Raw genomic sequence first — 15,005 nt, forward strand, 5'->3', positions numbered from 1 at the left:
AACCCGGGAGGCGGAGCTTGCAGTGAGCTGAGATCCGGCCAGTGCACTCCAGCCCAGGCGACAGAGCAAGACTCCGTCTCAAAAAAAAAAAAAAAAAAATACAAATCTCAGCTTATTATAAATACCCTTTTTACATACCGTATTTCCAACATCTTTCCACATTAGTATATATGCATTGTTTCTCAAAGGGACTGCTATTGGCATTTAAGCAGGAAAATTCTTAGTTGTGTGCGCTACCCTGTGTATTGTGGGATTTTTGTTTCCACTCTTTCTACCCACTATGTGCTAGCAGTATCTCCCCATCATTTTAAAAATTACTATATTATATATATTTTATCTTTCCTGTTTTTGCTTCCATTGTATTCTGCTCTTTACCTGACTGACCTAGTAGTTTGTAGTTGGCAGAACTCTCTGCACTTATCTGGTAGGACCTGTAACCTTTTCATGATGTGTTTGGTTTCAGTAGCTAGTTCGGATAGCTGTTTCTCCTTTCTTTTGATGTTAAGTAGTCCATGAATTGTGTCTGCTTACTGATTAAGAATACCAAAAGTGCCTATGAGGGCCGAGTGTGGTGACTTATGCTGTAATCTCAGCACTTTGGGAGGCCAAGGTGGGATGATTGCTCGAGGCCAGGAGTTTGAGACCAGCCTGGGCAACATAGTGAGACACCATATCTACAAAAAAACACTAAATAATTTTTTTGTAAAGTACCTATGAGTCTGTCTGCGCTTTTAAGATCCACCTGAAGAAAATTTTTGTGGTTCTCCTAATTTGAACAGATAACTTTAGAAAGATTTAAGAGAATGCTGTTTCCATCTTTCAGCTGTAGTCAGAATAAATTTTTGAATTGGAAGGAAAAAAGAATTGTGATACAGATGCTCTAGTATAGCTTTTATCAGATCTCTGTTTTTTCAACTAACTCTCCATAGTGATGTTGAGTTTCTTTTATAAGGTTTATATTAAGCTGTTTATTTGAAGGAATTTTAGATTCTTATTTTTTTTAATTTTATTTTTTAGAGAGAGAGCGAGAGTCTTGCTGTGTTGCCCAGGTTAGAGTACTGTGGCTGATCACGGCATGATCATAGTGCACTATAGCCTTGAACTCCTTGGCTCAAGTAATTCTTCTGCCTCAGCCACCTAAGTAGCCTCCTGGAACTATAGATAAATGCCATCACGCCTGGTTCAAGACTCTTATTTAAAGTAGATTCCATATGGGTTTGATGTTTAAAAATCTGTCAATGAAAGAAGGCTTTAATATATAGTTTATTACAAACATTATAACTAGAGACTGAAATAATGTTGAAGCATAGAGAACTGTCCCACTTCTGAGATTTTGGAGAAAGCATTAAATACCAGATAGTAGACTATAAAATGTCTACTATATTTTATAGTAGACTATAAAATATACTATCTTTAGGAATGTCAGGTGTGACAGAGGGGAACCTAGTCCATGCTCAGGTTAGAAGGTAAAGGAAGGAAGGAGGATTACTTCTTGGGTCAAGAAAAAAAGTTCCATGTTCTGACAGAAGCAAAAGTAATAAAGGAAACTCCTTTAGTAAGAGAAAAGAAACTTTTTATTTTCTAATTAGAGAGGCTAAACGTTTGGGTGAAGGAGTATTGATTTTTTTATGTTTTTATTTAGTCTGAGGCTGTTGATGACTGGATGTTAGAGAATGGAAGTGAGGAAGGCAGAAAGACTTGGGGACATTTTGAAAAGTATGTATGTACGGTGCATGGGGCCAGGGGATGGATAAAGGGTAGCCACAGTGGACCAGGATAGGAGAGGCTCTCAAATGGGAATGTTTTTTGTAAAGAAGAACTTGGCGCTGGAGGACAAACTTAGAGTCATTGCATCTGTCTAGGGTTGTAGAAATGTTTTGCTTGAAGCTACAAGTAAAATTGCACATGAATGAAGGATGTGGTTTGTTGAATTTTACATACAATTACTGAGTTCAGTACTGTTTCCAATATAGAGCACTTGAAATAGATTCCCAAGTTTTGCTTCTATGTATATTTTTAATCTTTTGGTGTCTCCAATTGAAAGTATATGTTGCTTTTTTCCTTTTATCATTTTAGGAAGAACTTCAGATGTCACTTTTAAAATTGAACAATGAATATGAAATAATTAAAAGGACAGCTACAAGAGACATAAGTTTGGATTCAGAATTACATGACTTAAGACTTAATTTGGAGGCAAAGGAACAAGAACTCAATCAGAGTATTAGTGAAAAGGAAACACTGATAGCTGAGATAGAAGAATTGGACAGACAGAATCAAGAAGCTACAAAGGTAACAATGTATTAAATACAGTGAGGCAGCACATTCTACTAAGTAGACTAAACACTGGATTAACATGCAGAAATGATGGGTTTGATTTAATTAATATTTTAGTTCATAGAGATTGACAAACCTCTTTGGTAAAGTGCTAGATAGTAAATATCGTTGGCCTTGTAGGCCATATAGTCTCAGTCTACTCAACTCTGTTGTGATATCAATAAATGAGTATGACCATTTTTCAGTAAAATTTTATTTACAAAACAGGCAGCATCCCTGAGTTGGCCAATCGCTGTAGTTTGTTGACTCTTACTCTAGTGTAGAGTTAAAAATAAACAACATGCCTGGCGCGGTGGTTCACGCCTGTAATCCTAGCACTTTGGGCGGCGGAGATGGGTGGATCACGAGGTCAAGAGTTCAAGATCAGCCTGGTCAAGATGGTGAAACCCCGTCTCTACTAAAAATACAAAAAATTAGCTGGGCATGGTGGCAGGTGCCTGTAATCCCAGCTACTGAGGAGGCTGAGGCAGAGAATTACTTGAATCCAGGAGGCAGAGGTTGCAGTGAGCCGAGATCATGCCACTGCACTCCAGCCTGGGCAACAGAGTGAATCCGTCTCAAAAAACAAGAAAAATACTATTTACCATCTTTGGTTTTAAATTCTTATCCCTAAAATGCTTTAAAAAATGACAAGATGGGGCCGGGCATGGTGGCTCATGCCTGTAATCCCAGCACTTTGGGAGGCCGAGACGGGCAGATCACCTGAGGTCAGGAGTTTGAGACCAGCCTGACCAACATGGAGAAACCCCATTTCTACTAAAAATACAAAATTAGCCGGGTATAGTGGCACATGCCTGTAATCCCAGCTACTCGGGAGGTTGAGGCAGGAGAATTGCTTGAACCTGGGAGGCGGAGGTTCCAGTGAGCCAAGATCATGCCATTGCACTCCAGCCTGGGCAACAAGAGCGAAACTCCGTCTCAAAAAAAAAAAAAAAAAATGGCAAGATGGATTTGCTGTAAAATAGAAATAAGTAATTTTGCAGTGGGTGTTTTGATAGAAAAACAATGTTTTGAAGAAGGATTGGAAATATCTGAGGATTATTCTTGTATTATGTATGAGATTTTATAAAATTTTCTTTAAGTAGTAAAATGAGAACATGTTGTAAAGTCACCATGCAAATTTTTCTTTCAGCACATGATTTTGATAAAAGATCAGCTATCAAAGCAACAAAATGAAGTAGATAGCATCGTCAGTAAACTGAAACAAGATCTAAATGATGAAAAAAAGAGAGTTCATCAACTTGAAGATGATAAAATAGACATTACTAAAGAGTTATATGTACAGAAAGAAAAGCTACTTCAAAGTGAAGTGGCCCTAAATGATTTACATTTAACCAAGCAGAAACTTGAGGACAAAGTAGGAAATTTAGTAGATCAGCTAAATAAATCACAAGAAAGTAATGTAAGCATCCAGAAGGAGAATTTAGAACTTAAGGAGCGTATTAGAGAAAATGAGGAGGAGCTTTCTAGAATAAGGAATGAGTTAACTCAGTCTCTAAATCAAGACTCTAATAGTAATTTTAAGGATACCTTACTTAAAGAAAGAGAAGCTGAAGTTAGAAACTTAAAGCAAAATCTTTCAGAATTAGAGCAGCTCAATGAAAATTTAAAGAAAGTTGCTTTTGATGTCAAAATGGAGAATGAAAAGTTAGTTTTAGCATGTGAAGATGTGAGGCATCAGTTAGAAGAATCTCTTGCTGGTAACAATCAGCTTTCTCTGGAAAAAAACACTATTGTGGAGACTCTAAAAATGGAAAAAGGAGAGATAGAAGCAGAATTGTGTCGGGCTAAAAAGAGGCTATTGGAAGAAGCAAACAAGTATGAGAAAACCATTGAAGAACTGTCAAATGCACGTAATTTGAATACCTCTCCCTTACAGCTGGAACATGAGCATTTAATTAAACTCAGTCAAAAGAAAGACATGGAAATAGCAGAACTCAAAAAGAATATTGAACAAATGGATACTGACCATAAAGAAACTAAGGACATTTTGTCTTCTAGTTTAGAAGAGCAGAGGCAGTTGGCACAACTTATAAAGGAGAAAGAAATTTTTATTGAAAAGCTTCAAGAAAGAAGTTCAAAGCTGCAGGAGGAATTGGATAAATATTCTCAAGCCTTAAGAAAAAATGAAATTTTAAGACAGACCATAGAGGAAAAGGACCGAAGTCTTGGATCCATGAAAGAAGAAAATAATCATCTGCAAGAAGAATTGGAACGACTCAGGGAACAGCAGAGTCGAACCGCACCTGTGACTGACCCTAAAACCCTTGATAGTGTTGCTGAACTAGCATCTGAGGTGTCTCAACTGAACATGATCAAGGATCATCTTGAAGAAGAAATTAAACATCATCAAAAGATAATTGAAGATCAAAACCAGAGTAAGATGCAACTACTTCAGTCTTTACAAGAGCAAAAGAAGGAAATGGATGAGTTTAGATACCAGCATGAGCAAATGAACGCCACACACACCCAGCTCTTTTTAGAGAAAGATGAGGAAATTAAGAGTTTGCAAAAAACAATCGAACAAATCAAAACCCAGTTGCATGAAGAAAGACAGGACATTCAAACAGATAACTCTGATATTTTTCAAGAAACAAAAGTTCAGAGCCTTAATATAGAAAATGGAAGTGAAAAGCATGATTTATCTAAAGCTGAAACGGAAAGATTAGTGAAAGGAATAAAGGAGCGAGAACTGGAGATTAAACTTCTAAATGAAAAGAATATATCTTTAACTAAACAGATTGATCAGTTATCCAAAGATGAAGTTGGTAAACTAACTCAGATTATTCAGCAGAAAGACTCGGAGATACAAGCTCTTCATGCTAGAATTTCTTCAACTTCCTATACTCAAGATGTTGTTTACCTTCAACAGCAACTGCAGGCTTATGCTATGGAAAGAGAAAAGGTATTCGCTGTTTTGAATGAGAAGACTAGGGAAAATAGCCATTTAAAAACAGAATATCACAAAATGATGGATATCATTGCTGCCAAGGAAGCAGCTCTCATCAAACTGCAAGATGAAAATAAAAAATTGTCTACTAGATTTGAAAGTAGTGGCCAAGATATGTTTAGAGAAACTATTCAGAATTTGTCACGTATCATTCGAGAAAAAGACATCGAAATAGATGCTCTAAGTCAGAAATGTCAGACTTTATTGGCAGTTTTACAAACATCCAGCACTGGTAATGAGGCTGGAGGTGTTAATAGTAATCAATTTGAGGAGCTTCTACAGGAACGTGACAAGTTAAAACAGCAAGTAAAGAAAATGGAAGAGTGGAAGCAGCAGGTGATGACCACGGTACAAAATATGCAACACGAGTCAGCCCAGCTTCAGGAAGAGCTTCACCAACTTCAGGCACAGGTTTTGGTTGACAGTGATAATAATTCTAAATTACAAGTGGACTATACTGGCCTGATCCAAAGTTATGAGCAGAATGAAACCAAACTCAAAAATTTTGGGCAGGAATTAGCACAAGTTCAGCACAGCATTGGGCAGCTTTGCAATACCAAGGATCTTCTTTTAGGAAAACTTGATATTATTTCACCCCAGCTGTCTTCTGCATCATTGCTTACTCCCCAGTCTGCAGAGTCTCTTAGAGCAAGTAAGTCTGATGTATTGAGTGAGTCTTCTGAATTGCTTCAGCAAGAGGTAGAAGAGCTAAGAAAATCACTACAGGAAAAAGATGCAACAATTAGAACTCTCCAGGAAAATAATCACAGATTATCTGATTCGATTGCTGCCACCTCAGAGCTAGAAAGAAAAGAACACGAACAAACCGATTCAGAAATCAAGCAGCTAAAGGAGAAACAAGATGTTTTGCAAAAGTTACTTAAGGAAAAAGACCTCTTAATCAAAGCCAAAAGTGATCAACTACTTTCTTCCAATGAAAATTTCACTAACAAAGTAAATGAAAACGAACTTTTGAGGCAGGCAGTAACAAACCTGAAGGAGAGAATATTAATTCTAGAGATGGACATTGGCAAACTAAAAGGAGAAAATGAAAAAATAGTGGAAACATCCAAGGGAAAGGAAACAGAATATCAAGCGTTACAAGAGACTAACATGAAGTTTTCTATGATGCTGCGAGAAAAAGAGTTTGAGTGCCACTCAATGAAGGAGAAGGCTCTTGCTTTTGAACAGCTGTTGAAAGAGAAAGAACAGGTATGTTCTGGATGGAGTATTGTAGAAGTAAGTTGGGGGTGGAGGAGACTTTTTTTTTTTTTTTTGAGGCGGAGTCTCGCTCTGTCGCCCGGACTGGAGTGCAGTGGCCCGATCTCAGCTCACTGCAAGCTCCGCCTCCCGGGTTCCCGCCATTCTCCTGCCTCAGCCTCCGAGTAGCTGGGACTACAGGCGCCCGCCACCTCGCCCGGATAGTTTTTGTATTTTTAGTAGAGACGGGGTTTCACCGGGTTAGCCAGGATGGTCTCGATTTCCTGACCTCGTGATCCGCCCGTCTCGGCCTCCCAAAGTGCTGGGATTACAGGCTTGAGCCACCGCGCCCGGCCGGAGACTTTTTTTAATGTTATTTCATTTATATTGTCTTTCAAGAGGACTGTGCATTTGTTCATTTGGAAATATTTATTTCAAGGTGTGATTCATTCTAAATAAATTTTCCTCAGAGACATCTGGAAGTTCTCCCTCAAATTGTTAGATACTTCCAAATACTTTTGGTAGTACATTAATTTTTTACAGATTACTAAGTAGTACTTAATATTTTTCTTTAGAAAACAAGTGTGTCGAGAGAATTTTGAAGTCACTTCAATTTAATATATTTCAGTAGCTGTTAACATTTTAGAGATTCTTATATATAAGGAAAGCACTGTGAAACACACATACATCTTTAACCATCTGCAGTAAAAAATACATTTTACATCGTGACACAGTAAGAGTGTGTGTGTGTGTAACTGAAAAGTTTCAGGAACCAGAAATTGCTCTTATTACGTGTGATACCTGTTTGAAAAAGAATGTGCTGGCTGGGTGCGGTGGCTTACGCCTGAAATCACAGCAGTTTGGGAGGCCAAGGTGGGTGGATCACCTGAGGTCAGGAGTTTGAGACCAGCCTGACCAACATAGTGAAACCCCGTCTCTACTAAAAAAAGTACAAAAAATGAGCCGGGCATGGTGGTGGGCAATCCCGGCTACTCAGGAGGCTGAGGCAGGAGAATCACTTGAACCCAGGAGGCAGAAGTTGCAGTGAGCTGAGATCACGCCATTACACTCCAGCCTGGGTGACAGAACAAGACTCTGTCTCAACAAAAAAGAAAAAGAGAGAGAAAAAAAAGAATGTGCTATTCAGGTAGCACATTCAGTTAGAAATTTTTAAAAAATAATAAGAAAATGTGCTGAATGACTCATTAAATTGATTTTTATGAATTGATTAGTCACAACCTGGAATTTGAAAAGTATTAGCCATGGGTAATACTTTTCTCATAATAGGCTCAGTAAATATTCTAATCCCAGTTCTGTCACTGATGTGACTTTGGGTATGTTTTGACCTTATTGGTTTATTCAGCCATATATAACAGGAGGTCATAGCAGTTATATGGATAGTGCCAGTAGCTTTTGATAATATTTAAATTTTTATATGCAGTTGATTTTAGTAAGAATTATTGAGAATTTCCTGTTACACTATATACTATATATAACTTTTGATAATATTTAAATTTTTATATACAATTCATTTTAGAAAGAATTATTGGGGATTTCCTGTTACACTATATACTATACTGTACTATATGATGGTGCTGTGTAGGGCTTGTTCGGTGGTGTATTGGGTGCTGTGTAGGGCTTGTTCGGTGGTGTATTGGGTGCTGTGTAGGGCTTGTTTGGTAGTGCCTTTTTGCTGTGATTTCTATCCTTTTAGTGGCAGAAATTTTGAAAAGAGATGATAGGCAAAACAAAATATTCAACTAGCACTTCTTGAACACTACATGCTGCCCGGCATAAGCTACAAAGTGATTTAACTTCATTTGCCAGTGCCCGATTTAAAAATTAAATGACTTAATAATTTAATGAAGAAAATGTCTCTTTTAAAATATGTGTGTGTGTGTTTTTAAAGCTAAAATTTTTTCTTTCCAAAAGGGCAAGACTGGAGAGTTAAATCAGCTTTTAAACGCAGTTAAATCAATGCAGGAGAAGACAGTGGTGTTTCAACAGGAGAGAGACCAAGTCATGTTGGCCCTGAAACAAAAACAAATGGAAAATACTGCCCTACAGAATGAGGTATACTTTCACTTTAAAGGAATTATGAATCAACAAGTTTAATAACTATTAAGAGAACTGGAAAGATGAACAATGAAAATGAATTTCTCTCTTAAGTGATTTTTCTTAGTCTTCCTCTGCTGTGCAGTAGTAAAATTTTAATCTCCCATGGTGCATTTTATTTCAGTCTTCAAAAGTGAAAACCATGGCATATCTCAGATATAAGAAAAATTGCCCACCCATATAGTATGAAACAAATGAGATTTGCTGAAAAAGTGGCCTGTCACAAAGAGTACTTTATACAGAATGAATTTTATAATTCCATTTTCCATTATAGCCACAGGGAATTAAATTTTGCGAAGTAAAGCTTCCAGATGCATATTCAAGATGATTTCAAGATATTTTTTTCCTAGCATAAATACATTTTGCAGTATGAGAAATTGGTATATAATTAATACACTTCAATAATGGGAAAAAGATTTGATGACAATGGTTTGTAGTGGGGTAAGGGAGCATTTTGTAGAAGAAAAATAATGTTCTCTACAGGTTCAACGTTTACGTGACAAAGAATTTCGGTCAAACCAGGAGCTAGAGAGATTGCGTAATCATCTTTTAGAATCAGAAGATTCTTATACCCGTGAAGCTTTGGCTGCAGAAGATAGAGAGGCTAAACTAAGAAAGAAAGTCACAGTATTGGAGGAAAAGCTAGTTTCATCCTCTAATGCAATGGAAAATGCAAGGTAATTTTTTCATTTTTTTGCATTAACTTTAACTGAACACTTCTTAAATATCAGACTCAGTAAGTATTTTTTTTATGTTAGCTCATCCTTGCAAACATTATCTGTATTTTATGGATGAAGAAACTGAAGGTAAAGAGATTTAATAACCTGCCCAAGGTAGGCACAAACAGTGTGTGAAGGTTTCACACTTGAGGCTGTGACTCTTAAGCAGATCTGGCATTCAAACTCTGTGTGTCTTGTCCATCACCCTAGATCATTGCCTCTTATCATACCATTTTAGGAGTATAGTTTGAAATTCTGACTGATTTTAATTGGCTCTGTCCAACTCCCAAATAACTATTTATGTGGTTTTATTTTTCATCAAATGATTTAAAGTTGAATAGGGTGTGGATATTAGAAGGAAGAGAGTAAAGGAAGTAGCAAAGTAGAGACCAAGGTCAGTATGAAGAATTAACTGGGTTTATTAGCACTCTTGCGTGACCCGGTCCCTGTTTATATACTTTAGATTTTTATTTCTCTCAATAAAATTATTTTCCTGTTTTTTTTTTTTTTTTTTTAGTTATAGAAAGGTTATATTTTCATGTTTAGGAAAATCACACAAATCACACAGAGCCCCACATGCCCAGAGATAATCTTTTTGTGTGCCTTTTTATACTTTCATGTCTGTGTGTATAATAAACCCTTTTTAAAGCAAAACTGAGATTATAATATACGGTTTTGTAACCTGTTTCTATCAATAATATGAATGTCAGTACACGTTAAGGCATGTATGTTTGCAATATTTTATGGCTACATAATATGCGATTATTTGGATTTGCCATGATTAACCCAGTCATTTATTATGTTACAACTTTTCAAAATCACTGAGTGTTGTCATATCCCAAGCCATGAATTTTTTGTTGATGACAGATTATATCCTTAGTGTTAAGTTTTGAGAAACAGCACTTCTAGATCAAGAAGCATTTTAAAACTTCTGAGATTATACTGCCAAATTATTTTACAAAAAATTGTGTCCATTTGTATTCCTATTAGTTGTATATGCATCTTTTTATTTATCTTTTTGCTATTTATGACCCAAAGGGAGATAAAATGAGATAATAGTTTCTATCTGTCTGCAAAGAGATTATAGACCTGTAGAGTCAATATTCCTGAGAATTAACCCCTACCCCACCTTTGCAGAGTGTATTATTATACCTTCAGACTCAGCTGGAAAACTTGTTTAAAACGGGGATTAAAACAATGAGTGATCATTTGGCTGTATGTTTCACTTTGGCAGAAACGCTGTAACGTTCTATATTCTCACTCTTTTTTTGCACTTTTCAAGCCCTTATTTTCTCTTAATTAAAATAGTTTCTAGTCTCTGCACTTTTCGTTTATTTTTCATAATAACTTCCAGAATAACCTTCCTTATATTAGAACTGTAATCTTGTTACTCCTTTTTTCAAAAACTGGTCTTGACTCAAAGATGGTCCCAGGATCCTACCACCTTAGCCTTTTTTCACATTGTCAGCTACATCCAGCCAAACTGTGTCACTCACTTTCTCAGATAGAGCCACTGTTTTCCGATTTCTTTTTCTTCTGCTTTTTCTTTTCATATGCCTTCTTCTGCCTGAAGAGTGAACCTGATCCCCAGCAAGTTGTTCTGTGAATCTTGCCTATTCTTCAATTCCATTTCTTCCTAAAAGGTGCTTTATTTAGCACCCCACTTGTCATATCCAAAAACAAACCTTCCGGGTGTGATGTTTTTCCTTTAAACTTGCATAATACTTAGTTTGAGTCTTGTAGTTTGAGGGCACTTATATTTTAATTTAGGGTACAGGTATTTGTTGACATATCCTATACTGTTTCCCACTCAATGAAATGTAAAGTCACTGGGAGGTAGGAATGGGCCCATTCATTTTCTACCTATCGCATAGCATATATTACACAGAGTTTAATAGCTATTCAGTAAATACTTGTTGTATGAGTAACTCAGATGTACAAACCAGATTACGGTGGTGTGAGCCCTTACTTAACAGTAGTAACACCTGGTATTTATTAACTTTTAGAGTGCCATCATAACTCATCCCCCTTTCATTCCTACAGTCACCCTTTGAGTGACTGCTAACCAGCAAAGTTGAATAAGGTCCAGAGATATTTGGGAGCCGAGTTTAGACCTTCTGATAACCAACTTACACTCTTTCCACAAGAGGGTGCTAATGGGTAAAGTCTCTTCAAAATGAGTTGATCCTAATGAGCTTTAATGGGCTGCTCTTGAATAAAAATTTAAACAGAAATTAAAACCCCTGGGAGACTATTGCAGTATTTTGAATGTAATCATTATACATTAAGGAAGTACACCAGTGACGTAAGTCCAGATAGGTGCTATATCTGTATCTACTTCTTAGGAATCTCTGGAGTCAGAGATAGAGGTTATTGTGTTTAATATAGGCAGAAAGAAAGATGATAATAAAAGATAACTGATATTCAGAGCATTTCATCAGTGGGATAGCCTTTGTAAAGTTGTGAGTTCACCATGAATGCAAAGGGGTCAAAGGCAAGGGAGTGTCATAGAATCCATTTTGTATTAAATTGGGAGCTGGACAAAATGACTTCCAGGGTTCCTTACAAAACATTTCATGAGTTTTAGAGTTTTAGCCTGGAATTACAAATTTATTTTTCATAATATATTTTCAAATATATTTAGCAGGCTATTCATTTGCACATTTTTCTTTTATTTGTATTTTTTAGAGACAGGATCTCACTCTGTCACCCAGGCTAGAGTACAGTGGTGTGATCATAGTTCAGTGCAGCCTCAAACTCCTGGGCTCAAGCAGTCCTTTTGCCTTGGCCTCCCAAAGGGCTGGGATTACACGTGAGAGCCACCTCACCTGGCCTACATTTTTATTTTGCTGACTTTTCTTATTTAACTTAATTCTTAGTCTTTAAAAGGACTGCCATTTGTTCGAAGTCACTTTCACAGGAAGGGTGATTGAATTTACAAAAGCAGGGCAACAAGTACCAGAAGAACTCTTCAAGTTTCTTTGAAATTTAACTTGAATTTAATGCAGTAAAGTGTAGAGAAGATCACATTAGCAGAGATAGATAGTAGGATAGTAGTTTTCAAGGGAAAGGGGAGTTACTATTTAATGGGTATGGAGTTTCAGTTTGAGATGGTCAGAAAAGTTCTGGAGATGGATGGTGGTGGTGGTTGTACAACAGTGTGAAAGTACTTAGTGCCACTGTACTGTACACTTAAAACTGGTTAAAATGGTAAATTTTCTGTATATTTTTACCATAATAAAAAATGTAGGGAGGATGTTTCATCTTATTAAAGTATCTAAATACTTTGAAATCTAACTTGATTTTAAAGCAGTAAGAGGCCGGGCACGGTGGCTCACGCCTGTAATCCCAGCACTTTGGGAGGCCAAGGTGGGTAGATCACCTGAGGTCAGGAGTTTGAGACCAGCCTGGCCTCAACATGGTGAAACCCCATCTCTACTAAAAATACAAAATTTAGCGGGGCATGGTGGTGGGCACCTGTAACCCCAGCTGCTCAGGAGGCTGAGGCAGGAGAATCACTAGAACATGAGAGGCGGAGGTTACGGTGAGCTGTGATTGTGCTACTGCACTCCAGCTTGGGTGACAGAGCGAGGCACTGTCTCAAAAAAATGAAATAAAATAAAGCAATAAGATGTAGGGAAGGTGGCTTCTTCTTCTTAAGGTATCTAAATAGATAGAAGTAGTTTGACTTTTATTCTTTTTGTTTGAAGCCATCAAGCCAGTGTGCAGGTAGAGTCATTGCAAGAACAATTGAATATAGTCTCCAAGCAAAGGGATGAAACTGTGCTGCAGCTTTCTGTCTCTCAGGAGCAAGTAAAGCAGTATGCTCTGTCACTGGCCAACCTGCAGATGGTACTAGAGCATTTCCAACAAGGTAAGCTCTACGGTCACTCTTTCAATGAAGAAAAATTGTAGTTACTGGTAATTTTGCCTAATTTGAGACCTGTTTTAGATGAAGCATGGGGAAATCTCTGAAAGGTTACCTACTGGTAGAGGGGAAGGGTGAGTAGCCATCAAAAAGTTAATTTAGACTCCTTTTACAATTAAGACAAGAAAACAAACTTTATTTAGTAATGATTAAAAATTTGTTTTAGTATCCTGTTACCAGTGAGAGGTGAGAGTTGAGGAAATACAAGGAAAGATGATCAAGTAATAAAGAGGAGAATACAAAGAAAGAGAGATACGTACATACAAAGAGTAGTCAGGTTTTAAGATAAGGGCTGGAGGTTGAACCTACTTCAGATAATCATCATTAATTACTGTTCTTTGAAATAGTGATTCACATGTTCATAGCAGTTCGTCTATGCTTTGAGGTAACTGCATTTTCTAGTCCATATGGAAGGTACGTTTTTGGAGACACAATAATAGTAACCCAAGCAGTTCTACCCTGAGAACCAAGTATACCTTTTCACATTCTACCTCCTATCCTTACATTTACTCACTTTAGATCATTCCTCCATCCATTTATTTATTTGTGCATTCAGTAATTATTGGCAGTAAATTAACTGCTAGTTGGGGGAGGTGATTAGGGAATATGAGAATGAGGAAGTAACAGGGACTTGTAGTTTTGTGCCTAAGCAAAACTTTAAATTTGTAGCTCTGTGTCTCTTCAGGGTTGAAATCTTAAATTTTAGAAATAAGAATTTTTGTCAGGCACGGTGGCTCATGCCTGTAATCCCAGCACTTTGGGAGGCCAAAGGCGGGCAGATCACCTGAGGTCAGGAGTTGAAGACCAGCCTCGCCAACGTGGTGAAACCCCGTCTCTACTAAAAATACACAAATTAGCCAGGCGTGGTGGCAGACGCCTATAATCCCAGCTACTCAGGAGACTGAGGCAGGGAGAATTGCTTGAACCCGGGAGGCGGAAGTTGCAGTAAGTGAGCCAAGATGACACCACTGCACTCCAGCCTGGGTGACAGAGCGAGACTCCATCTCAAAAAAAAAAAAAAAAAAAAAAAAAAACACAAATTCTTGAGGTCTACTTTACAGTATAATGTAATTATTAGAGTGGGTATGTATACAAAGCAGTGTGGAACTGAGACTGTAGAGAAAGCATTACCAAAGAGGAAATACTTGAGTAGAGTTATGAAGGGAGAGAAGAATCTGCAAGATGGACAAGTTGGAGAAGTGTTTAGGCAGAAGAAAGTGATCTCATTACTTTAGTACCACTTAACATCATCACTAAAGCATATATTCTTTTCTGTTTGAGACACTTGAACTGTTTTCATTAGATTATTAAAATTTCAAATGGCTTAACATTCTAGTTTATCACGATTGCAAAATACTAATGTAACTTTCTTTTCTCTTTAGAGGAAAAAGCTATGTATTCTGCTGAACTCGAAAAGCAGAAACAGCTTATAGCTGAATGGAAGAAAAAGGCAGAAAATCTGGAAGGAAAAGTGGTATCATTACAGGTAGGACAAAATAGTTTTCTCTTGTAGGTTTTATTATTCATGAAACAGTGACTTGTAGAGTCTTTGTCTTGGAAATAATCTCCTAAACTGTTCATTTAGTAAATTTTCTACCCTGAATCCGGCCCTCTGCTGCAGCCTGACAGTGAACAGGATACCCAGGATTTCCCTAAGGTGTCATAGTTTAGAATAGACACAGCAAATGGAAGATGATAGGACATTTAAATTTTTTGGCATATATAGGTATTTTAGAGATCTCTGGGGGAAAAAAAAAAA

The 15,005-nt window shown here is 37.2% G+C and overlaps 1 protein-coding gene across 1 annotated transcript in view; it reads left to right on the plus strand.

Annotated features, from left to right (window-relative positions):
* Window positions 1–15,005, plus strand: part of TRIP11 (thyroid hormone receptor interactor 11) — a 72,507-nt gene that overhangs the window by 30,726 nt on the left and 26,776 nt on the right. The window contains exons 10-15 of the mRNA XM_011949793.1: window positions 2,077–2,289; window positions 3,467–6,496; window positions 8,417–8,557; window positions 9,083–9,276; window positions 13,029–13,192; window positions 14,629–14,732. Coding sequence (XP_011805183.1) covers window positions 2,077–2,289; window positions 3,467–6,496; window positions 8,417–8,557; window positions 9,083–9,276; window positions 13,029–13,192; window positions 14,629–14,732 — 3,846 coding nt within the window. The remainder of the gene's footprint in view (window positions 1–2,076; window positions 2,290–3,466; window positions 6,497–8,416; window positions 8,558–9,082; window positions 9,277–13,028; window positions 13,193–14,628; window positions 14,733–15,005) is intronic.

This window comes from Colobus angolensis, unplaced genomic scaffold (assembly GCF_000951035.1).
Source record: "Colobus angolensis palliatus isolate OR3802 unplaced genomic scaffold, Cang.pa_1.0 Scaffold3, whole genome shotgun sequence".
Taxonomy (NCBI): Eukaryota; Metazoa; Chordata; class Mammalia; order Primates; family Cercopithecidae; genus Colobus; species Colobus angolensis.